The 22,690-nt window shown below is 49.3% G+C and overlaps 1 protein-coding gene across 8 annotated transcripts in view; it reads right to left on the bottom strand.

Moving 5' to 3' along the window:
* PDE9A (phosphodiesterase 9A) overlaps positions 1-22,014 on the bottom strand; it is a 41,499-nt gene extending 19,485 nt beyond the window's left edge. Inside the window, exons 1-6 of one of the 8 annotated variants that reach the window (XM_068684954.1) lie at positions 21,753-22,014; positions 10,945-11,015; positions 9,369-9,446; positions 7,786-7,898; positions 2,634-2,688; positions 1,746-1,816 (exon numbers count right to left, since the gene is read on the bottom strand). In XM_068684954.1, the coding sequence (XP_068541055.1) occupies positions 1,746-1,816; positions 2,634-2,688; positions 7,786-7,898; positions 9,369-9,446; positions 10,945-11,015; positions 21,753-21,821 (457 nt within the window). In that variant the 5' untranslated portion in view covers positions 21,822-22,014. Of the gene's footprint in view, positions 1-1,745; positions 1,817-2,633; positions 2,689-3,297; positions 3,401-3,625; positions 3,752-3,819; positions 3,917-4,052; positions 4,144-7,785; positions 7,899-9,368; positions 9,447-10,944; positions 11,016-21,752 lie in introns of those variants that run through there. The other 7 variants (XM_068684964.1, XM_068684996.1, XM_068684986.1 and 4 more) reach the window with 7 other exon arrangements.
* Positions 22,015-22,690: the final 676 nt, after the last annotated feature.

The following is a 22,690-nucleotide window of genomic DNA, read 5'->3' as shown; positions in this document are numbered from 1 at the left end:
ATAATTATTTTCTTCAGGTGGATGTGAGACGCTTACAAATTGTCAAGGGTTTTGCCAGCTCCCTCATCCCCGTGTAGGCTGCTGCACAAAGCGTTCCCAGCGCCTTCCCTGCACGGAGGCCTTGTCTGAGCTTTAGGCTGGATCTCAAAAAATCACTTGAAAAGTTTGGGCTCCTTGAAACACGTCTCTGGACAGCAGTGGGAAGGAAGCTGCGAACGTGCCATGTGAGGTGCAGATGTTGTGCTGTCGTGGGCACTTATCCCTGCACACACGACCCCGCCGGGGAAGAAGTCCTGGAGATCGCACGTGAGAGTGGTGGGAAAGGGATCTCCGAAGGAGGTGGGGGAGAAGGCAAAACAAAAGCACAATTCTTTTCCTGTTTGGCTTGCAAGTGATAAATGGCCTTGTCATGTGCGCTGATGAAGGGCCCATTATATTATTCTGCAGCAAGAAATACCTCCTGAAAAGACCCTGTGCTGTCTAAAGAAATCCTTGGGCTGCATCCAGCCCTGGAACGGGGCTCTTCGAGCAACCCCTGGGATCCCTGCTTGAGAGGGGAGGCTGGGCTCTCCCTCCCCCTCCGCTTTGCTTTGCAAACGTGCAAGCCTGGGAGCTGCAGATGTGGCTCCATGGCGAATTCGGGAGGTCCCACCTCGAGCAGCTCCTTCCCAGGGAGCTCCTTCCCCCAGGAGGGGGCTGCCAGAGGTGCCACAGGGAGCAGCCATGCAGAACAGCAGCATTTTGCTGCATCTTGCATTTGCCTTGGCCAGCCCGTGGCTGGCTGGGCTCCTTGCAAGGGGGGGGGGGCCTGGGAGGGCTCCCCTGCAGCTGCTCCTTGAATGAGGCTGCTTTTTTTTTTCCCCTTTCCTGCTGACGAAGGCATCACTTTCGCTGAGCAGCTGCAGGGTCAAGGTAGCTTCTGGTTGAGGGAAATTTCAGGAAAACAACTTTTTCCACGAACCAGAAACTTTTTTTTTTTTTTTTTTTTTCCCAGCCAGACCCAGTGAGAAAGTGCTCTTTGCAGCTGTAGTGTCGGGGAAGTTTAAATGCTGCATATCAATGAGGATGTGGCCTTTGGTGTCAAAACTGTGCCGGGTGACGGCGCCTTGTTCATCCCCCTACCCTGCCTTTCCCAGGTCTGCTCTATGCACAGTATACTGAAAAATGGTAAGTTGGATGCTGCCTGGAAAAAAAAAAAATAACAGAAAAGGAGCTCTTTGACCAGATGAACTTGACTTTGTTGTTGCGCAGTAACTAAAACCAACCGTGTCACTGTCAGCACACGGAACAAGCGAGGCGAGCTCGAAATGCTGCTGCTGCTGCCTTGCACGTGCCAGCGGATGGCCAGGGCCGAGGAGGTGCAGCCCCTGTGCTCATGGCTCAGAAATCAGCAAGAACAAGCCCCACGCCAGCCTGACTCACAGGCGGTGCTTCCCAGAGGAGAAAGGCTCACCGAAAGACAAAATGCATGACCCGTGCCAATACCCAGTGCGCTGACCCAAAGCAGAAGGCAGCTGCGACACCTTCCTGCAGTTAGCTAAGGGCATAGCAGGCAGAGCTTGGGCTGCAGGTGTGTTAGCAGAGCGATGCTGTGGGGGAGACCCCCGCGGAGGTGCTGGGGGGCTGCTGGGTGCAGGGGGGTGATGTGGGGCCGGGGCCGGGGATGGCAGGGGATGCGGGAGGGGACGGGGTGCTCCAGGGTGGGAGAGCAAGGGTTTCTGCGACGCGAGTACAGGGACACTCACATTCAACCTTTTTCTCCAGCATTGCCAAGTGATTAGCTACTTCCGTTTTCAGTTCATTGATTTTAAAAACCCTGGAAAGAAAACCCTCATGGATTAATGTCATACAGTTAGCGCCGGGGCGACCCTAGCTACAGACCGCCAGAAACTTTTCGGGAGGATTGACCAGGGCCACTTGTGGCTGCCGTAAGGAAAAGAAGATTTTCCATGGCCGTGTCAGAGTTTGGGGCAGAAAATCCACACGTTTCATTTTCAGGAAAAAAAATTAATAATAATTAAAACCAAAGGATTTTGTTGTGACTCTGTGAATCTGCTGCAGCTCTGCAACGCTCCAGCACCCCCCTGTCTGCAGTGACTTGGTGTTTGCTCTACCCCCCCCCTCGGGAAGCGATGTGAAACTGATAATGCTCTGCCCAACAGCAGCACCTTGGTGCTGCCACATGCTGCAGCTCTCCTTTGAATTAACCTGCTGATGTGCTGAGCCGTGGTGGAGTTGATCTGTCCTGCCAAAACTAGCTGGGATGAAATTAGCAGCCCCTACTGATGCTCAGAAATCCTCACTGAGGAGGGACGCGTGCATGTGATAAAGGGAAAAAATGGAACAAATCAGCTGGGTTTTGTGTTCTACAAAGGAGCATTTCATTTGCTTCCTAAGAGGGCAGAAGCACTGTAAGAACATTTAATTTTAGATCAAATATAAGCTAGAATTGCTCTCGGTTTAAGCTACCGCATTGCTCTCAGCAGGAGGTACGTGTGTACCTGGCCTAAATTTGGCAGGAAGAGAGGGATTTGAAAGAGATTTTAAATGCCTCTCTGCCTCCTGTGAAATTGTCACTTCTGGCTGATAAAAGAAACAAAACTTTAAATAAATAATGATGTTCAGCATCCTACCTTGAGAACTGCTCGGCAATCTGTCCCAATAAATTCTGGAACAATTCTTCTTTATCTAAAACAACAGAAGAGACACAAAAGACAAAATGAAAAGCGAGGAGACACACTCAGCATCCCTGCAAGGAGGGCTTTGACGATGAGGTACTCGGCCAAAAAGTCATCCTGGGTCCCCTAAAGCGTGCCAGCATTTGGGCACGCAGCTGAGTCCACCTTTTGCCTGCCGTCCTCCGCCTTGCAGAGCACAGGCAAGCCCTCCCCAAAGTTTTCTGGGGGTGCTGGACCTCTGAGAGGCATCTTGTTTGGAGGAGACCCCTTTGATGTCTCCTAGGTGGGATGTGTGGGTTCCCTCGGCTGCCAGGGTGCCATGGGGCCAGGAGAGCCAGCCTGGGGAAGCCCCGCTGGTGTAACCCACACCACACTGCCTGCGGTGTGCGCGTCCCTCCGGCCTCTCGTGCTGCAGGAGCGGAAATGTTTGCATGCTTTTCGTACACAGATCACCGAGCGCCCGCTTATCCCCTGCACAGAAGCACCCCGGTGGCGTTTCGGGAGCTCCTTCTTGTGCTTTTCGCCGCGCCCCTCATGAGTGCAATCACCTGCACTGAGTGCATCGGAGAGAAGTGCAGCCCAGCGCTCACAACATGCTCCTAAATAACAGCTCTTGTACCTGTTGAAAGGATTTGCAGTCGCTCAGACAGCGGAGACGCCAGAAATGCTCGTCGAGAGCCTTCAGCTTTCGGCACAAAGCAGTTTGGCTGCAACCCCCGGGTCCCCAAACCGGAGCAAGAACGGGAGGGCTCCCATCTAACCCCCTCGCTTCTGCTGCCACCCGGCTCCCAGCGGGGCAGCTGGCAGCCCCAAGGAGGTCAGTTCTTATCTCGCAGACCCGTTTTCCCGTTCCCCCGCTCTCACGCACAGACAAAAACAAGCCTGCTGCTGAAAACCCCACCGAGCGAGCACCACCGCGTCCCAGTTAAGCCGGGAGGAAAGCTTACCGTGGGCAGCACCTGGGACGAGAGGCGAATCCAGCAGTGGGTCTAAGCAGAGCCACCCGTGCCCTCTCCCTGCACTGCTGCTCAGCACTGACAGCGGCTGGAGCGTGCGGGAAGCTGACAAGTCCCCTATAAACACTGGCCCGGTAAAAAAACAACCAATCTTACTTTCACTCCCTCCCCCTGCCAAAACTCACTTGGAGTACTAGGACATTCTCATCCCAGGAACAGTCAGCTGCAATCTGATGTTTATGGATGTAATAAAAGACTTTCAAAACGAAGATGTATGTTTTTATAACCCTAGGGTGCAGTACAGATATATGACTAAGAGTGGCAGCTCGTCTCATCTTAAAGGGACAACGAGCCTTTTCTTTGCCCTGCTGCTTTCAGGGGGGTAACTCCCAATTACGAAGAAAATGAAGCAGCTCACCCGTGTCACTTGCTCTTGCTCATCCCCTCCTCTGCAAACAGGAAAGCCGAGTGTCCTTCTACTCCCTTTGCTCCTGTCTGACTGCTTTTCCCCACACTTCCAGGCAGGGCTGACACCCTGGGTCCCCCCAGCTCCCTTTCACCTCAGCTGCTTTATTTTTTCACCGCAATGTCCTCCCCTCACGTGTGCCTGTGCCTTTGGCTCGGGCGCCTGCCCATGTTCCCCCTTCCTACGGTTTGTTTGGATCTGGGCGGTCAGAGGAATTCAGCAAGCACACAGGCAGGTGGGCACGCGCCTCAGGAAGCCTTGGAAGCCCACGTCCGTGAGTCTCATCACACCGAGTGCCAAATTCGCTTGGCAGCTCGGGGTAATTTGGGCTGCCGCGTGCAAGCCCTCGCTAGGTGAGTAATCCCAAGGCAGCTGCCCCGCGCCCCACGCAAGCGCTTTGCTCAGATTCTTCTCTCTTGCATGAGCTATGGGTATCAACATGCCTCCAAATGGAAAAGAGATCCCAGAATAGGTAGATTTAGACGCAGTGATGAGCTTCTGTGGCTTTACCAGCAATAAATAGGTACCTGCGCAAGGGCCTGTGCATTGAATTGTCGAAGAAACCCGAGTGCTTCCCTGGTGAAGCTGCCCAAATGGCTTGTGGGCTGGCCCTGCCCCTGACAAGGCTCTTGTAGCAGGCACCTGCACCTGTCAAGACAGCTCTCCCACGTCAAGCAAGATCCCTGGGGACAAAATGTGGGTTTCCCTCCCCGCGTGGTGGCCTCCAGCCCCATCAGGGCAGGAGTGAGGGCACTGCTCTCTCTGGATCTTCTCACCTGCTTTCCAGGGGCTGCTCGCGTTGGAGGCCCCACCAGAAAGAGCTGTAGATGGTGGTGCGGGGAGAGTGGTGGCCAAGCTCAGCACATCGCATGTACTTTTGGGTTTTGGCCCTTGTGAGGTCTTTACAGACTCACTCAACCTTGTAGAGGTAGGAAAGCCTCAGCCCATGCTTCCTCCTAGGTAGGACCACTGCGGGTCAGGCCCACTGAGCACCACCCTAACTCCTTCCTCCATGCTCTCAGAAGAAAAATAAACTTCAGTTGTATTTCTCAAGAGCATGCTGCCAGCAGGATTTGTTCCCTTAATTGGCATTTTCAGCAGTTTTGCAGAGTGCCTGAACTCCAAGCACAGCTACAGCGCAGCCATCACTTTGTGAGCTTTGAGCCTGTTCCAACTCGAGGGTGCAGACCAGAGCCTCTGTGGTGTCAGGAGGGACAAGATGCCACCTCAGAGGGGTTTTGCAGACCAGGTGAACATGGTGTCTGCCAGGGAGTGATGCAGTGACCTCCGCTGCCTCCAACATCCACTGAGTAACAACCTCTGTAATCCCAACCCTCTCCCCTGGCTACCGCCAGGAAATGAAGAACAGTTTCTTAGCAGGACTCTGGTGGATATCTCTTCTGCTGGATGAAAGCCACTGCTTGTATTTTCCTCCTGAAGGATTGTATTTTCCAGTCCCACCTTCTACAGCCTTTGTTCTGCTGAAGCACGCACCACTCTCTTCCAGCTGCTTGGGAGACTGCTGGAAGGAGGTGCATCAGCTCCCAGCACTGTGGAAATTGGGGTGACCCTCTTTTGGCACGCTTTTGAAGAAGTTGCTTTGGGAGGCAGAATCACACAGGCAGAGTTGTTTCAGAAGTGACGGCTAGAACAGAGCTTTTCTATATTTTTTTTTCTTTTAATGAAGAAGAACAATTTCCCACTCTGCTCATTCTTCCTACTCTCAGCAAAATGTCAGGAATGCTTAAGATTAATGGCAACCCATGTGAAAGAGAAACAGACACCAAGGAACACTCATTCCATCACACACAGTTCAACTTTCTGCCTCTTTCCCCAGCAGATTCTGTCTTATGCTTTGGCAACCTACCACCAGAATTTTTCTTGCCCTTCTCAGCTCACATCTTTGGAAATCTTTGTTCTATAAAACGCAGGGAGGGAGCAGAGACCTTGCTGACACAGTGAGCTTCATTCAGCACAAAGCAGAGCCATGTGCTGTCAGCCAGGCTGAAAAATGAGGGCCCTGGGAAAGTGTGAGAAGTCATGTATGGTCTTATAAAAATATACGGCTAGCTTCGTGTGGAGAAAAAAAAAAAAAAAAAAAAAAAGCCCTTCAACCAGCTTCTCTGCTGGTATACCATGGTGGCATTCCCAGGAACAGCCCCATCAGCATTCACCTTTCTCTATCTCAGGGTATGTGGATATTGGTTACACATACAGGGTGGTATATGCAGATAAAGGTGCTCCAGCCGAGACCCCACCTTGTCTGACCTGATAATGCATGCATGTGCTCCTGGACTAGCACCGTGATGCTGCCCCTGCTGAGTTTGTTACAATAAGGAAATAGTTTAACAAACAGCTTCCTTCCTCTTAGCCGTCACGTGTGTCCCCTGGCTTTGGCTGGTGACACAGGACCAGTTTATGGCTTGCAACAAACTTCTCTGTGATAAAGTTCTTCCCTGTTTTCTGTCTGCTCTCTGCTTTCATTTGCTCTCAGCCTGCACAAGGGCCCAGCTGTTGCCTCTCCGTGTCAACCCAGGCATCCTCCTTCATTGCCTGGCTGTGCCCTTTCCTGTAAGCACCTCTGCTGTGGGGAATATGGGCACTTCAAAGAGAGGCTTCAGCTCCCTGCACCTCCCCATCTATAAAACACAGCGCTGTGAGACACTGTTTTCTCGCATAACACAGGAGCCTAAGCAAGAAAAAGCAACTAGCAGGAAAACAGCCAAACTGCCTTACCCCTGTCCCAGGAGCCTCACCCATCTCTGTAAACCATTTTTGTTCAGACACGGACTTCCTGGCTTCCTCCTGTTCTTCCCATGTGCTCTCCATTCCCAAAATGATCTTAACCTCTTGCCTCTGTCTCTCCTATCTTCCCATTTTACTCCTCCAGACTGTGTCCCCAGGTGATGTTCCCTTCCCTCCCCAGGGCAGCTCCACCAGGTAAAACCCAGGGTCCTGCTCAGGCTGCCTGGGAGTGACTGAGTGGCAGAAGATACTGCAGTTGATGAGGATAAGGGCTGCTGCGAGTCAGACAATCTACAGGAATTGCCCCAAGCAAATGCTCTGCTCCAGTGCCCAAGAGCTGCTGGCCTGAGCCCAACACCGGCATGCAAAGAAAAACAGTGAAAATGCCACTTCAGTCCTGCCTGTGGAGGACAACACCACTGTGCACTGGGGAACGTATTCCAGATGTCATCTTTCATCCAGGCCTCCTTTCATCTTGTCAGGTGTATTTAAATATTTATTACACTCCGAGCTACTATTCCCACAACAGAAATTATGCTCCCTCCTCAGCCATTTGGAAATAACACAGGGTTCAGATGCAGTGCTCGGCTTTCAGCAGAGGTTTGCTGAGGGATGAACAAAGCACTGCGGGATGGGCTTTCAAGCGTGGTCGGCAATGCCTTCGCAGCACCGCTGCTCTGTGCTGAGTCAGGCCCAGGCTGAGCACTTTGGAAGTCCCCTGGCCTCCAGCCATTCCACCTCATCTTCAAAGACTTTGAAATTTGGGGACAACTTTTTTCTTTTTTTCTTTTTTTTTTTTTTTTTTTTAATTTTCCTCCAGAATACTTTCAATTCTGCCATAGCTTCAACCACAACAGAATGCATCACAGCCACATAATTTCTGAATGGAAATGATTGCAACCTCAGTTTTAGCAAATACAGTTCAAAAGGGTTGTTTTACCTGAGAGCTGCCCAGTGGCAACAGGTATCACTTTGTAGGGAGACCTGGAAGAGTCGGAGAGGGTTGATGTTAGCAGTGCTGAGAAAGCAGCTTGTATTTCACATCTGCATTCCCTGAGGAGGAAAAGTATCACGGAATCACAGAATATCCCAAGTTGGAAGGGACCCACAAGGATCATCAGGTCCAACTACTGGGTCCACATGGGACCACCCAAAAACCAGGCCCTATGGCCGAGAGCATTGTCCAAACACTTCTTGAACTCCAGGCTTGGAGCCAAGACCATTTGGAGTAGGCTTGGGGCTATGACCACTGCCCCAGGGAGCCTGTCCCAGTGCCCGACCCCCCTCTGGGTGCAGACCCTTTCCCTAACCCCCAGCCTGACCCTCCCCTGTCCCAGCTCCATGCCGTCCCCTCGGGTCCTGTCACTGTCCCCAGGGAGCAGAGCTCAGCGCCTGCCCCTCCGCTCCCCTCGTGAGGGAGCTGCAGGCCGCCATGAGGCCTCCCCTCCGCCTGCTCTGCTCAGGGCTGAACGCACCAAGGGCTCTCAGCCACTCCTCATACATCGTGCCCTCCAGACCCTTTGCAATCTTTGTAGCCCTGCTTTGGACTGTAATAGTTTTGTGTCCTTTTAGTGTGGTGCCCAAAACTGCACACAGTACTCACGGTGAGGCTGCACCAGTGCAGAGCAGAGCAGGACAATCACTTGTGACAATCACAGAATATCTGAACATATTCTAAGCCCGCTCAAACTCTGTCATTTTAAATATGGAGGGGGCAATTTTTATGTACAATTCACCCTCAGTTTACTGCTGAGCTAGACACAAGGAGATCTTTCTTGTGAAACAAATGTGGTAAAAATGCCTCTTCTTTGGCAGGTCTCAAGAGCTTGCAGACTGAGATGGTGAGGAGCTCTGCTAGGCTGGAAGGAAGCTCCTGTGGTGGGGACCATGCTCATGGCACCCAGAGCAAGAGGTTGTAGCACTGTAGCATCATGGCTGCTGCCGCTCTGACACGTGGCACCAGTGTAGGTAACACCAGAGACAAGTCATGATGAAATTTGCAATGGAATAAGTAACAGCAGAAGTAGTAACTGTGAGCAGTCACAGTAAAAATAAAAGTGCAAGGCTGAACAAGCAATGGGGAGCCAAGGAGAAAAAGAGAAAGGGATGTGGAGACAGGAAGGGCCAACGCCAGCGTGGAAGAGGCTTAACCTCATCAAAGACTTTGACTTCGCTTGCGGCTGATGTCACGGTTTGGTCCTAACAGAGCAGTAAAGGAGCCAGGGAACAAAGGAGCTGGGAGCCTTGACAGCAAACAGAGTGGGATGGGAACAGCTGTTCTGCATTAAATACTTAAAAGCAGTATTTTTTCCTCAGACAATCACTCCTACTTTAATAACAAGCAAAAAATCTTCAAAACCAGCCGGCATCAGAGTTATAAGCCAGCAGGCTGTTCGTGCTGTCACCTCCCTGCCCCTGGCAAGCTGCTCACCTCATGTTGCCTACAAGAGGCATCGCAGCCCAACACCCCCTCTCCCTTGGGCATGACCCCCCTTTTGAGGAGCATGTTGCAGCACGGCTTACCTCTCTGAGTTTGCTGGCATCGTCGGGTCAATGGATACCATACAATTGTCTGCTGTCAAGAGGGAGATGGTTGTGTTTCTGAAAAGTATGTTCCAGAGAGGTTTATTTGAGCGAGAAATGCTGGCTGAGATCCTGTGCTGCCGTGCACGGCACACAGCCATTTTCCCTTGTGCAGTACTCCTGGCGTGGCTGATGCTACCCCAGACCCACTTTTACATGGTGCAGAAAGGGTCAAAGCACAGGGCCAGGTAGGCTTGGTGTTTTGCCCATTTCAGTTACCAGAGATGTTACTGGCAAAACGTTAAACATGATCATCTTTGATCTCAGAGTGAACTTTGCTCCTTGGTAACTTCTGCGTTAGTTGACTCATCAACTAATAATTTCTGTTGAAAAGCTGTGTTTTGTGATACATTGACTAGGTGGCTATATATTGACTCACAATATACAAATCACTACCAGTCTTTAAATCATCTACTAACTCCCTTACCAAAACAAACAAAACAAATATTCTTGCTAAATATGGAGCCTTCATTTGCATCCTGTGCTAGGTGTGATATCACAGGCTCAAATGTGAAGGTCTGCACTGGCTCCAGGAGCCTAATTAGAATGAATAGAACTGCAGAAGTCCTTTGCTGAAAATAAAAGGACAAATATGCCGTGAAAACCCTACTCATGAATGACTCTGCTGAACCAAGTTTCCTGCTTGATGGGGTGGAAATATTTGACATCACTGGCAAATAAGAGTTATTAATGTCTTTAATGTCAAATGGAAGGAAACAGAAAGGATAAAGAGCAAAGGCCGTTAATTCTCTTTAGTAACCGATGCAAATTCTGAGTCAATATAGACTATTTTATCATTCAGTCCCTAGATCTGGAGTCATGCAATAAAATTGTGATTAAAGGACTGACTTATTTTTCCTGTGCTTTTTGTTTTGTTTTTGGTGTGTGTGTGTCATAAACCTGTACGTACAGAGGTAAACACCACGGCTTATTGCATGCTGCTGGGCATTTCCCTGGTGCTGCTTGAGGCCCACCTGCAGACAGCAGATGCCCTCTGGTAGGGGTGGGTTTGTGGCACGGCTGAGGGGCTGCCCTCCCTTTATTCTATAAATTGTTTCTCTTGGGTTACTCAGTTTGACTGTCCCATGCCTGGGATTAGCCTGTAGTGTATCTAAATATAAAGTTTAGCACCTGATGGCAATGCTTCTCATTGGCCCCAAGTTTTTCCATTAAAATGCAGGTTTTAAAAATGCTGTTGCTTTTCACTCAATATGGGGAATAAACTGGTGTAATTGTGAGGCACGCAGAGCCCATATGTACTCTGGGCAGGGATTCTGCACTTGGCGTTATTTTTGTAGAGTAGCTCTGTTCTGTTCAAGGCAGCTAAACACCTGCCAGGGCTTCATGCACTTTTCCAGCTGGGGCTGTCTGTGTTGCCCCAACTTCTTCTTCCAGAAGGCTGGAACGAGAGAGAAGCCTGGAGAGCAGGTCACCAGATCATTTGGGGCCTGGCTTTAAAATGTCCCTAGAACTAATGGAGCAAAAGTGAAACGAATCTCACAAATGAGAGGCCTACCTTGGCAACCCTGTTGCGATGCAGAAGAGGTCCATAATATCTCTGGAGTTGCAGTATTTACTGAAGATCACCTTCCAAACCAAACAGCAGCAGGGAGAAAATGAAGACAGAGGAGAGAAAGGACAGTTAGCTCCCAGTGGGAGATGAACTCTATTCAGGCTTGAACTGGGCCAATTTTAAGGCTCAGCCTACCATTCCAATTATCTGATTCGACTCGTGAGCTGGGATATTATATGCTCCCGCTTCAATACCTTTGCTATTTTTCAATAAAAAAAGAAAGCTCCAGAGACCTAATTGCACTATTCAGAAGTAGAGCAGTAATGTATGAGGACTGGCAGCGGAAGGTATCACATAATGCAGTTGAGTTGCAGGATGGCAACAACCGCAAATATAATGAAGCAACAGCCTGGATTTAGGAGGAAAACAACCCAGATTTAGGGAGCTCCCTGGATGGTATAAAAATGCACTGCTATTTGGATTACTCCAACTTAAACTCACTGTAAGCAGAAGAGAGCATTTTTATCCTCCAGTTGTGTCCAAGTCCCTGCAGCCTACCAGGCTCCAGTTGTTCCTGCTGCTAGGTCAGGGCTTGGACCTTGAAGGGGCAGCAGCAGGGCTGGGAATGCAGCATTTGTTTGACCCCGTTGCCATATAGCCCTCAGTAACACAATCCCGTATTCCTGGTAGCATGGGGACGTTGCGTGATGCCCAACCCAGACCTCTGTTGCCCACACTGGCAAAGCTGTGGGATGTTCTGCCAGCAAGGAGGGCAGGCATCTGCCAATGCCTCGATACAATGCAAGCCGTGGGAGTGCTGGAGGCAGTGCCAAGCCCTGGAGAGGCTGGGCTACGGTGAACACTGCCTCTGATACTTCCCCCTGCCTATGTCCAACCCAACGCTGCTGTCCCAGTGTGGGCTTTTCTGGCTTCTTTTCTCATCCATCCCCCAATTCTCCTTACTCTCTTGTGCTAGCATGGCCAGCCTGCCCTCAAGCTCCATCTCCTAGCCCTGCTAGGAGATGCATCCACCTAGCCCTGCTGGGGTCTAGGCTGAGATTGTTATAAGCATGATTTTTGGAGATGGCGATTTAAGTAAACCTATCTCGCTGTCCTTTCTCCTGAAATATTGGAGGAATCAGGACAAAAACACAAGGTCTGGCCACCCTGGCTCAGTGGTGTTGTGCATGCAATACTATGCACCAAAACCTGATGCTGGAGCAATGCTTCAGGTCTCACTTTGCATGGGTGGTTAAAAGCACCCTTATTTTTCAGCTAAGCATCATTAGCTGAATGACATCAGTGTCCTCAAGAGATGCCTGTGACTAATACAGAAGCATACACTCACCTTCCCTGTTTTCCAACCCAGATGGACTTACGGTAGGTAATATGTTTACATTACCAAAACTCAAGGTAATTAATTGCTGGGGTAGTTAATAAGCATCACTGAGGAAATGGGTGGGACTTATGCCCGGGTGTGTTCTAAAAGGCTGTTTTGCTAACTTCCTCGGTGGTTGACCCTTGTTTATTAAAATACAGTGGCAACCAAAGCAATAAAACATAGCTAATCAGGTTCAGATAGCATGGAAACCCTGCTCTGAGCAGAACGCAGTATCCTGTTGGAGTGATAGCTGCTAAAATTGGCTGACAGACTACTGGGAAGCTGCTCCTGTACCAACAACTCGTATATGCTGCAGCTGAGCAGATGATGGTAATTGCAGCTGAGCACAGGGTAAAGGCTTGTGTTGTTCTGGGAGTGCTATTTCAGGTATTGAGGCTTCTTTTTCTGGAAATCAATTACTATTGACTGGGACAGATAAGAGAGGAAAAGACTAAAAAGATATATATTTAAAAAACATTAAAGGTAAGAAAGCTGCCTGACTCACGGAAAGCAGCAGGAGCTTTCAGTTCATTGAGGATGAACATTAATAATTCCATTACTCCACGCAATAGTGAAAGAGTGGGAAGAGAAACAAAGACTGTAGATATTATTTTCTAGCTTATGAGCTATCTCCATACATGCTATTTATCTTTCCATACTTGGCATTTTTATTTAGGATTACTAAAAGTGGATTTGTGAATCACCCACTGTACTTTGATACTCGTCTCAGGATGTTAATGGTTGTTCCCAGCTTCCCAGCTCTCATGTTTCTTTTTTTGTTTTCTTCTTTTTTTTTTTTTTCTTATTTTTTTTTCTTTTCTCTTTTTTCCTAATCAAAGAGCATATGCTACTAAAGTTCTCTGCTTTTGCAACCTGCTGAGCTTTTCTAACCAACTTCCTTCTCTTCTAAAGCAAAGCAGACAGCCTCCAACGTTTCCCAGGACTATGTAATTGTTCCTGTTATTGCCTGCAGGTTTATGTTCCCAATAAAGCCAATGTCAGTTGTGCTGATGGAATACAACTGGAATGCATTTTGGAGAGACAGGAGGACAGTGCTGTGTACTATCGATGGCTGCAGCCCAGTAAAGGAATCCTATTTGCCTCAAGTCCATGTTTGTTGCAGGGACATTGGCACCATCAAGCTGATACGGTGACATTTGGCTTGTAGCCATGCTTCAGCCAGCTGGCACGCATGGCTTCTCCCATGACCAGGGAAGGTGGCTGACCTGCAGCTTTGAGGATAAATAAAGTCCTATTGCCACTGAGTGGAGAAACGAGCACTTTCCACACTGCCATGAAGATGCCATTGGCTGGGCAGATGTCCTGAACCCATCGGTGTTTGGCCCAGGTCTCCATGATGACACTTTTCTGGCACCACTTGTAGATCTGTGGTGGCCCAGACCCACATCAGCACCGAGGGATTTCATTGCCCTTCAAACCTCAAATGTCTCAGCGGTCTCTGACCCAGTCATCATCCTGCTTAGATCCCTGTTCCTATCCTGGGTGGCAAGCCAGGCACTGCCCCAGTGTGTCCCAGCACCTCACTCCATGCACAAACACCTGGTGCTGGAAGGTAGCACTGCTTTGGACAGGAGTGAGACCTTGCTACGGAGCAAACATAAGTCAAAGGCAGGAGACTGCAGCAGTTTCTAGAGCTGTGGCTGAGATCTTGCACGCACAGCACAAGACACTCAGCTGTCAGAGTCCCTTCTGAAGAAAAGGCAGAGCCAAAATCATGTAAGCAGTCTCACAGAAGTGATAAACTGCATGGGGAAGGAGAAACGAGGCTTCTGCTTCAGCTTGCAGATTGATGGCTTAAATGCCACTAAGAAAATCAGCCCCGTGTAAACCCCGTTAATCGCATCTCCCTTGGATTTGTGCCAGGAGGGAAGGAATGTGTTCCTCCAAAATGATGCAACATCTGCAAACAATTAGTTTCTCCTGTTAGAGAGTTAACATTATTTCATATTTCTGTTTTTTTTTTTTTTTTTTTTTTTTTTCCTGTTAGATAAACTTCTACCATGTGCAGAAAAATTACTGGAAAACTAGTCTTCCCTGAGTGCTTAGTTGGGTCATTTTAATAACACTCCATCAAGACCAAGAAGTAGTCATTTGATTTAAGCAGGGAACTCGGTCTTCCTGCCTCGGAGAGTAATGCAAAGCAAAGGGGGGGAAAGCAGAATGAATAATAACTGAGGCTTTTTGGAGTGGAAATAAGATGTTGATGAAGCATGCAGTGACTGTGAAGTAGGACAGCGTGACTCAAGTCGGATGCCTGGTTCCTGGCCCAGAGCTCACTTCTGTGGGGCTGAAACTGTGGGGTGCTTTCTCTCCTGCAGTCCTTTCTGCATTTTTTTGGAATATATATATATATATATTTTTTTTTTTTGGTCTTCCTCTGAAATAAGAGGTCATTCTGTCTTAATCCACGGTATCCACCTCTGGTGGAGGATTATAAAGCCCCTCTCAGACAGAGCAGGGATTGAGAGTCCTGCTGTCTGTCTGGCGTCCTCACTTAGAGGAGCAGTTTAGCATTAAGGACCACGATGGAGATGTTACTAAGGGACCACGGTGCGCATGCTCTGAGACCTACCAGTTTACAACTAATTGCATTATATTTTGCTTTAAGATAGGATGGGTAAAAACACAGCCTACAAATCCAATTTCTGTTCTATATTTGATCCTCAGAACAACCAATCCTCTCTGTACACTGCAAACCCCGTCCATAACGTTATCCTCTCCTGATCTGTTGTTGGTAATTGGGTTTCCTTCCAAGTATTTAACCAGCTTTTTTTTTTTTTTTTTTTTTTACCCAAGTGAAACTCATAGATGAATAATGCAGGAATATTTTCAAAGCCAGCCTATGCTCAGTTTGCAGTCCGACTTCCTTTTGCCTGCTGTATTCAAGACTTTTTGCACTTGCTGGTGCTTTTCATTCAGCTCAGTGAGCAAGCAGTGTTCAGAGTCACAAATGTGAAACACTTAAAATGTGGAGGTAAAGCAATCTAAAATGATCATCTTTGACTAATGAGACTGAAGGATAGTGCGTCGGAGAAGCATTTGGTAAAATTCAGTTATGTATCTATCTCTTGTGGACCAGGGAAGCTGTTGCTGCTTCTGTAATAGAAGTTTTCACATGGAGGATTTCTGAATGAGGCAGGCGGCTGATGTGAAATTTTCATTGTGATTTTCCCTTTCTCTTCAGCAGTTTTTGTTGTCCATGTCAAAATGAAGTAGGATCCAGAGCTCTTAGATAACTCCCTGTAGAAACCACTGGGAGGAACTCATTTTTCTAGGCAAGTAAGCAAATAGATCTTCCTCAAAAAATAGTCACGAGTACCTACCTTATCAGGCATGGCTCTTGACATTCAACAGAAGCCTCACCTAACACCCCACATCTAAACATCTCCCAGGCTTCTCATTCATGGAATTCAGATGCAAGTATTATAGTATGAGCCCAGCTATCTCCAAACCGTCCATTCTTTATTTCTCGCACTAATTAACAGTGGATATTTGGAAAACCACTCCATTTTTCTGAGCTCAAATGTTAAACAGTATTAAAAATAGTTTGCCAGCTTTGCCATCTGTTTGATGCAGTAGGAGCTTCGCTAAGAGGAGAAAAGAAAATAAATGTGTGTGTGCGCACAGGCTTGTGTGGGAAAGAAAAAACGAGTGCCCTCGCTGTAGAATCCTAACAGAAATTAAAACTGCCCGAGCTCTCCAGACCCTGCCTGTGTTAGGCAGTGAGGAACAGGGCAGATTTTTTATTTTCAATGGCCAGAGTGCTGCAGCTCTGCTGGTTCACACCTACCTTCGAGCCGTGGAGTAACATTTGTTTCAACACGGCACCTACATGAAACGTACCAGTGGGATTCATCTGACGTAGCTCAAAACATCTACGTGCTAGATGTCTCATCCATGCTGCTCAGCTAGGCACCTGCTATTGCTGGTAGAGGACCACTTCCAAAGGGAAAGTCAGCCCACGCGTCTCCAAAATCCAGTCGAGGATGGGATGAATCATCCTCTGGAGATACCGCCTGCCTCCCCAGTGCCTGTGGGGGAACCTACATGACTAGCTTGGAGCAGTCACCACTGACTTTTAGATGATTGTGGTTTATGTTTAAGTGGGGTGAATCCCTTATTATATACATTACCCTAAAAAGAGAAACAGGAGCCAGACAGAGCTGATGCATCAGGATCCTGAGGCATGTGGTTGTATGGCAAGCTGCAATTCCCATCCTTTATAACATTCCTGAACAGAAAGCTACGAGAAAGGAGATTTTTCTCTTTTTAGGAAAAAAATACAATGATATGTGGTGATTCCCCTTGGGCAATCTTGGACATCTATTGAGAGGGACAGTATGACAGAGGTGGTCTCTGACACTGTAAGTAAGGATCTCATCACTTTATGGAGTTGTTGGGGTTGTAGAGGAAAGAGGTTACATTAAAGAGAACCTTGTGCACCCTACTGACTCCACCGAAGGACATATTGACAGTATCCAGTCTTTCAGCAATAATGACTAGTGGCAGAATACAACCAGGAACCAGCAAGGCAGATTTGGTGATGCTGAGCGGAAAGTTTCTTAGTTTCTACAGCAGATATGGAAACATTTCAACCTTTGACGATTAACTAAAATGTTTATATTCTAGCTTCTGTTAACACAGAAAGGGCACAGAATTGCTTCTAATGGAGTACTAAATGCAATTAACCCTGTAGCACATTAATGCATTAGGCTTGAAATGTTTCATAAACTGGGTGATAAAGATGCTTTAGGACCAACTGTCCTCACTAAATACGAGCTAAGCTGGGCTGCTTGTCTCAAAAATACTAACAAAAATAATGATGCCTGATGTTCCAACATGCTTGATAACGTTGGGCTGGTAGAAGCATGCTATTAGTCAACAGAGTCAGGAAAAGCAGTGAGAGGTGAAAGGCCAGTCTGCAGCTGTAGAAGTTAGCCAGAAAGGTGCTAGGAACAAGGTGCTTTGTCTTGTTTGTGCTACACCAAAAGAGGCTCACATAAATAACATAAGCTTCAATGGTTTGCTTGTCCAAATCCTTCAGTAACACTAGCAGGAGGGTGTTAAACTTACGCTTTGTCTTGGCTAAAGTGAGCATGGACTGCAATAGGCTACATCTGTCCACAGAAGACTTCCTGGTGGATGGACATAGAAGGATGATGGAGCTGTGCTGGAATTACAGAGCTGTGCTGGGATTGTGGCTTGGCCTTCTACGTGCTCAGAGGACGCTCACTGGAGAGGAAAGACGGGAGGAAAGGGGACAGAGGTCTCAAGTATGACATTTTCTCTCCGTTTTTTAAAAGCCTGTTTTGAGGCCATCATTACTCTCTCAGATGTTTACATACTCTTTAGGTGCTGTAACGTGATGGAGTCAGATGGAACCTGCTGTTTATTTTTTGCTGCTTTACAATGAGGTGGCCAGGCAGAGCAGCCCCAAGAGGTGTCCACGTCCCGACTGCCCGTGACCTCCTCCTCTGCACACCCTGGTGTATCACCCTAAAAAACAACGAGTATTGTGCTAAATCCTTCATCTGAACAGACACGGGACAAAGACGTGGGCAGCACAGAGCGTGCTTGTCCCCTGTGCCAAGAGAGTCACGGGGATGTCTTGCAGCAATTAGGGGTGCGAAGACTTTTAATGGCCTCGAACTGATCATCATGCCACTATTTTTCTGCCGGGTTTTGTTTTTAATCTGAATCCAGTTCGGCGTGTTAAAAATAGCACGGCGAGCTTTGGAAAAATCTGTTGGGTTTGCTGGAGTCTAGGCATTTATACCACAGTGGCTGTTGCTCTAATTAAAAAGAAAAGCTCACATGACAGAAATTATTCCTATGCCCTGACATTTCAGTGCAATAACCGCAGCACCAAAACCCAATCTTCGCTTTGTTCTGCTCTTCGTGGACCTCGGGCCAAGGGGAGCAAGAGCTGTGGGTATCTCGTTGTGCTGCTTGACGGGCCAGCACAGTAGACGCTGAGAAAGGTTGGAGTCAATACATTCCTCAGAGGAAAAGAAAGCTAATTTCTCTGCTCAGCATCCAGAATGACTCAGTAAACCAGCAAAATGACTCCAAAATTCTTGATTCGCTTTCTGACGGGGAAGAAATATCACCCTGAGTGATCTCCTTGAATCTCTGACAAAAGCGGCAGTCTTTCTCATTTTTCCAGTTCATTCAGGCTCTGTAGGCTTCTGACTTTCCATCCTTGTTACAAATATGATGTTGATTAAGACACTGGAAACAGAAATCCTCTCAAGACAAGCATTTTCTCAGAAGAACGCCTTACAACTGTGTGAACAAAGCCACCACCCTGTGACATTTGAAAACAAGAGCCATGAAGCCACCCACCTGGGAATGTGGCCACTGGCTGCTTCTGCTTTCTCACCACTTTAATCTCAAAGGTCAAAACCAAATGATCCCCAGTAGTTTCTGTGTGGAAAAAATAAAAATAAAAATGAGCATGAGCTCTGTGCTGGTGGACTTTTAATTCAAAACAGACTCGACAGGATTTTTTCTTAAAGAAGAAGCCAAAGGGTTAATGACATCATGAAGGCAAATAATGCCGCAGAGATGCTGTTGGTGGCTTGCTCAAGTTTTTCAAGGCAAACCTCACTTCTCCACTGGCAGACCGGAGGGCTTGAGTGCTTGACCCCATCTAGTGGCACTCCAGGATTGAGGAGAAATCCCTGCCCACCGTGGTGTTGTGAGGTCTCCTTATCTTCTGTGAAACGAGGGCACCGTTCCCCAGTCCACCGTCTTCTCCTTCGGCTGGCAGCAATCCTGGCTGTGTACAAGAGGGACACGGACGTGTTTCTCAGGTGTCTGAAGCCCTGGACATGCATGCAAAGTGCAGAGGGAGGTGGGTGACCAGGCAAGTGGCTTATGAACTTCTGAACGTCTCTGGGCAAGAACATCCTTTAGAAATAGGTAAATCCAGCGGTGCTGATTTCCCCAGGTGTGCATCCATATCGTGTAGGCACTGATTAGGAGGGGCGTCATGCCAAAACCCCATTTTTCAATCAGCCCCAAGAACAAATGGCCTCTTTGAAGCGGGTCTGTGCAGGGCACGGGTTCAGCACACAGCTGTAGTGCTGCCAAGCCTTTGATCTTCCTTCTCCAGCAGCCTCGGCAGGGCTGTCCCCTCCACCTCGTGCTTCAGTTGTGGTTCTGCCTCCACCAGGTCAGCAGGTGGCTGCCCTACGGGGGCCCTGGTCCTCTGTTCCTTGGCCAGCACAATGCTATTAGCAGGCCAAAACCTTCTCCTGGTGGACACAGAAGCCAGACTTTTGGTTGTGAGCACCCACAGTGACATTCCTGCTGGTGTCATTCCCTTCCACGTGTCCATTCCACACCAGCAAACCCTCCTCCAGCTCCAACCATCGCTGCAAACCACCGAGCCACGTCCCTTTGCCTTCCCCACTGTTGCCTCTCTGGACCCGATGACACACAAACCTACTTAGCTTAGTTCAGCTCTTGCTGCAGAGCATTTTCAGGTGCTCATCTGCAACGTGCGGGCTCCCAGGAGTGGTGGCATGCAGCCCGCGGGGCCTGGGTTGTCCCTTCATTCGCTCCAGCACAGAGGGGAAATCGCATCTTCCAAAATCAGCAGCACACCCCGAGGTCACACTGGTTTAAGGTGCGGTAGAAACACAAAACTGACTATTAGTAATTGCCACCATGACTAATCGTCGCTGTAGCCTGGCCAGTCTTGGCCACCGCACAGCCCTGCCATGTCCAGCAAGCCGCTTGCAAGTTGGAGCTGAGCCCTTTCAAACTCAGCAAGCTCTGCCGTAACGAAGCTCGTACCTCATTACCGGCTCAGCATTGATTTAATGAGTTCCCTTTAGAAGCCGCAAATATTGCATTCCTCAGAAGATTAAGGGCTGCTTTTTTTTTTTTTCTTTTTTTTTTTTTTTTTCTCCAAGGGATGTTGTTACTGAGGAGGCATGAGGATCTGAGATAATGCCCTGCTTACCCCTGGGTGAACCCCATTTACTCGGTATTTTTATAGCAGGACTCCTTCCAAACATTGCACAGATGGAATTTCACATCTGACAAAAGAAACAGATAACATTTATCGAGCAAAAAAAAAAAAAAATAATACTTAATGCCGCCCGAGTTTGCATTTGCTTGCTCATGCGGCCGTGCCTCTTCTGCGCTTTCAGTGACAAAAGTGCTCTCCAGAGACTGGCTCTGTGAAGATGCTCTTTTAAAAACAAAAAAAAAAAACACAAAAATAACTGACAAGCAAAATAAAACAAGCCAAACCCAGTGGTGATGGCAAACAGTGTGATTTACTAACACCTACAGAAGTGCTCCGTACGCTCTCAGAAGAGCAGAACTCCCCAGGGTCCCGTTCCTGACGGCCGGCTCCACGGTGGTGCTGCTGGTGGCGGGGTGTCCCCCGGGCAGGGACAGAGGGGACCGTGGGCAGTGGAGGCACGCGGGGCAGGGCACGGCTGAGCTCTGCCTCTGCCCCGTTCCTGTGGTCATTCATACATAGGAGAGGAGGGAAGGGGAAGGGCATCTCTGCTGGTTTCTTTTTCAAAGAGAGAGGCACGGCGCGGCTGGGTGAAACGACAACTTGGAGCCGGAGCACAAAGGATGGGTGTTCGAATTTTGCAAGTCAGAGCTTACTTGTGAGCCTCTCGGTGGCTTTCGCTCTGTTTTATAAAAGGCACTCGGTCCGTGGCCAAGGAACTGCCGTCAGAAAGAAGAAAAAGAGGACTGACTTACAAAAACACGGAGGCGTTTCCCAGCTTAAAAGCGGTGGGCTCTCTGCTCTATGGTGTGAGCTCTCCCCTTCAGCCAGAACACATTTTCCCCTGCCGTTTCCCCTGTGCTGCGAACCGTGGCTAAGCAAACCAGGCAGACTAACCGGAGTCCAAGATTTGATTAACATCCATCGACATTTTACAACCGGCTTCACAAGGGCAGTGGGGCCCCGCGGCACCGCAGCCGCACAGCAGCACCCGGCACCTGCCCACCCTATAACTTCCCACAAGGAAAGCACCCGTCCTACAAGCCCACTGGTGGGCAATCCCAAAACAGCTCCGTGCTCTCCAGCTGCGGTGGCCGGGCTCAAAGCCCGGGGAACACCTCTCCGCCAGCAAAACTTTGCAAACACGTCAGGAGGCTGCTCTCGGAGAGGCGTCCTGCAACGCTGCGAAACTCCTGCGTAGGCAGCGAGCGCCGGCAGCACCGGGTGCTCGCAGGCTGCCAGCAGCCCCATCCCCTTTAAATTAAAATCTGTGTCCAAAAGCAGAAGCTGCTGGAGACCCCCCCTCCCTTTCCAAAGAGGCTTGGAGCCACGCGTCTCGCTCGCCTTGCAGAAAGAGGACACCCAGCAAGCACAGCCTGCAGCCGCCGCTGCGGCCGGAGACGCCGCTTTGCGAGAAAACAGCACGAGTACCTTTTGAATTCTTCCATCAACATCCAAATAAATACACTTGGGCCGGTAAGTGGAGGAGGCAGATCCCATCTTGCTACAGCCGGGCTTTGGCTGGGCCTTTTCCCAGCGTCAAACAGAGCGGAAAACAAGGCTCAGCCCCACCAAGCCGAGCCACCGCTGCCTGGCAGTTTGGTGTCCCTGCTCCTCTGTGTCCCACTGCACTCTCATTCTGGGGAGGTCCCTCCTCTAACGTGCACGCATTTTGCTGTGTCTCCGTCTCTCTGCCACCTCCTTTTAGTCGTGCTCCCCTCCGCATCCAGCTGCCTTGGGCAGGCAGGGCTGCGGCTCCAGATGCTCTCCCGAAGTGCCCTCTCCATTCCCATGGCAACAGCCCCCTTCTGCTCTCGGGCTGGGAGCTGCGGGCTCGCAGGCACACAGGCAGCGCCGAGCAGCACTCACTGATGGGGGGAAACCTCCTCCATCGTTTTTACCCTGAAACGGGAGCGGGGTTGCTAAATTTGGACCCTTTTCGGGGAGCTTCCCGCAGGCTGCCAGCGGGCTCCCAGCCCTGCCGTGCGCTGGAGATGCCCTTAGACCCCCACTGCAGCCAGGGCTGGGGCTGTCTCTGCACAAAGCCGGCAGCTTGGTTTCCACAGCCCTCCTGTTATCTAGCTGGGAAGAAAAAGCAGGAGCTGTAAAGGCAGCAGCACCAGAAACACAAAGGACACGCAAAGCCCACGCTCGCGCCCTGTGCCACCCCTGCAGCGAAGGCATGTGCTGCTGAGGGGAACGCGAAGCATCCTGGCAAGCGTGTCCCTCGTTTGAAGGGGTAGCTAAAAAAACGAGGAGGAAACGAGGGGAAAGCACCCGATGGCTGACTCTCTGAGCGGATGCCAGGTGCCATCTGCTGCGTGTTTGCACTGCTCTGCAGTGCCCGCGCCTGCTGGGAGCTGAAGGAG

Source organism: Anas acuta, chromosome 1 (assembly GCF_963932015.1).
Source record: "Anas acuta chromosome 1, bAnaAcu1.1, whole genome shotgun sequence".
NCBI classification, from domain to species: Eukaryota; Metazoa; Chordata; class Aves; order Anseriformes; family Anatidae; genus Anas; species Anas acuta.
Note: the sequence above shows the minus strand (reverse complement) of the source record. Positions and strands in the feature narration are given on the sequence as shown.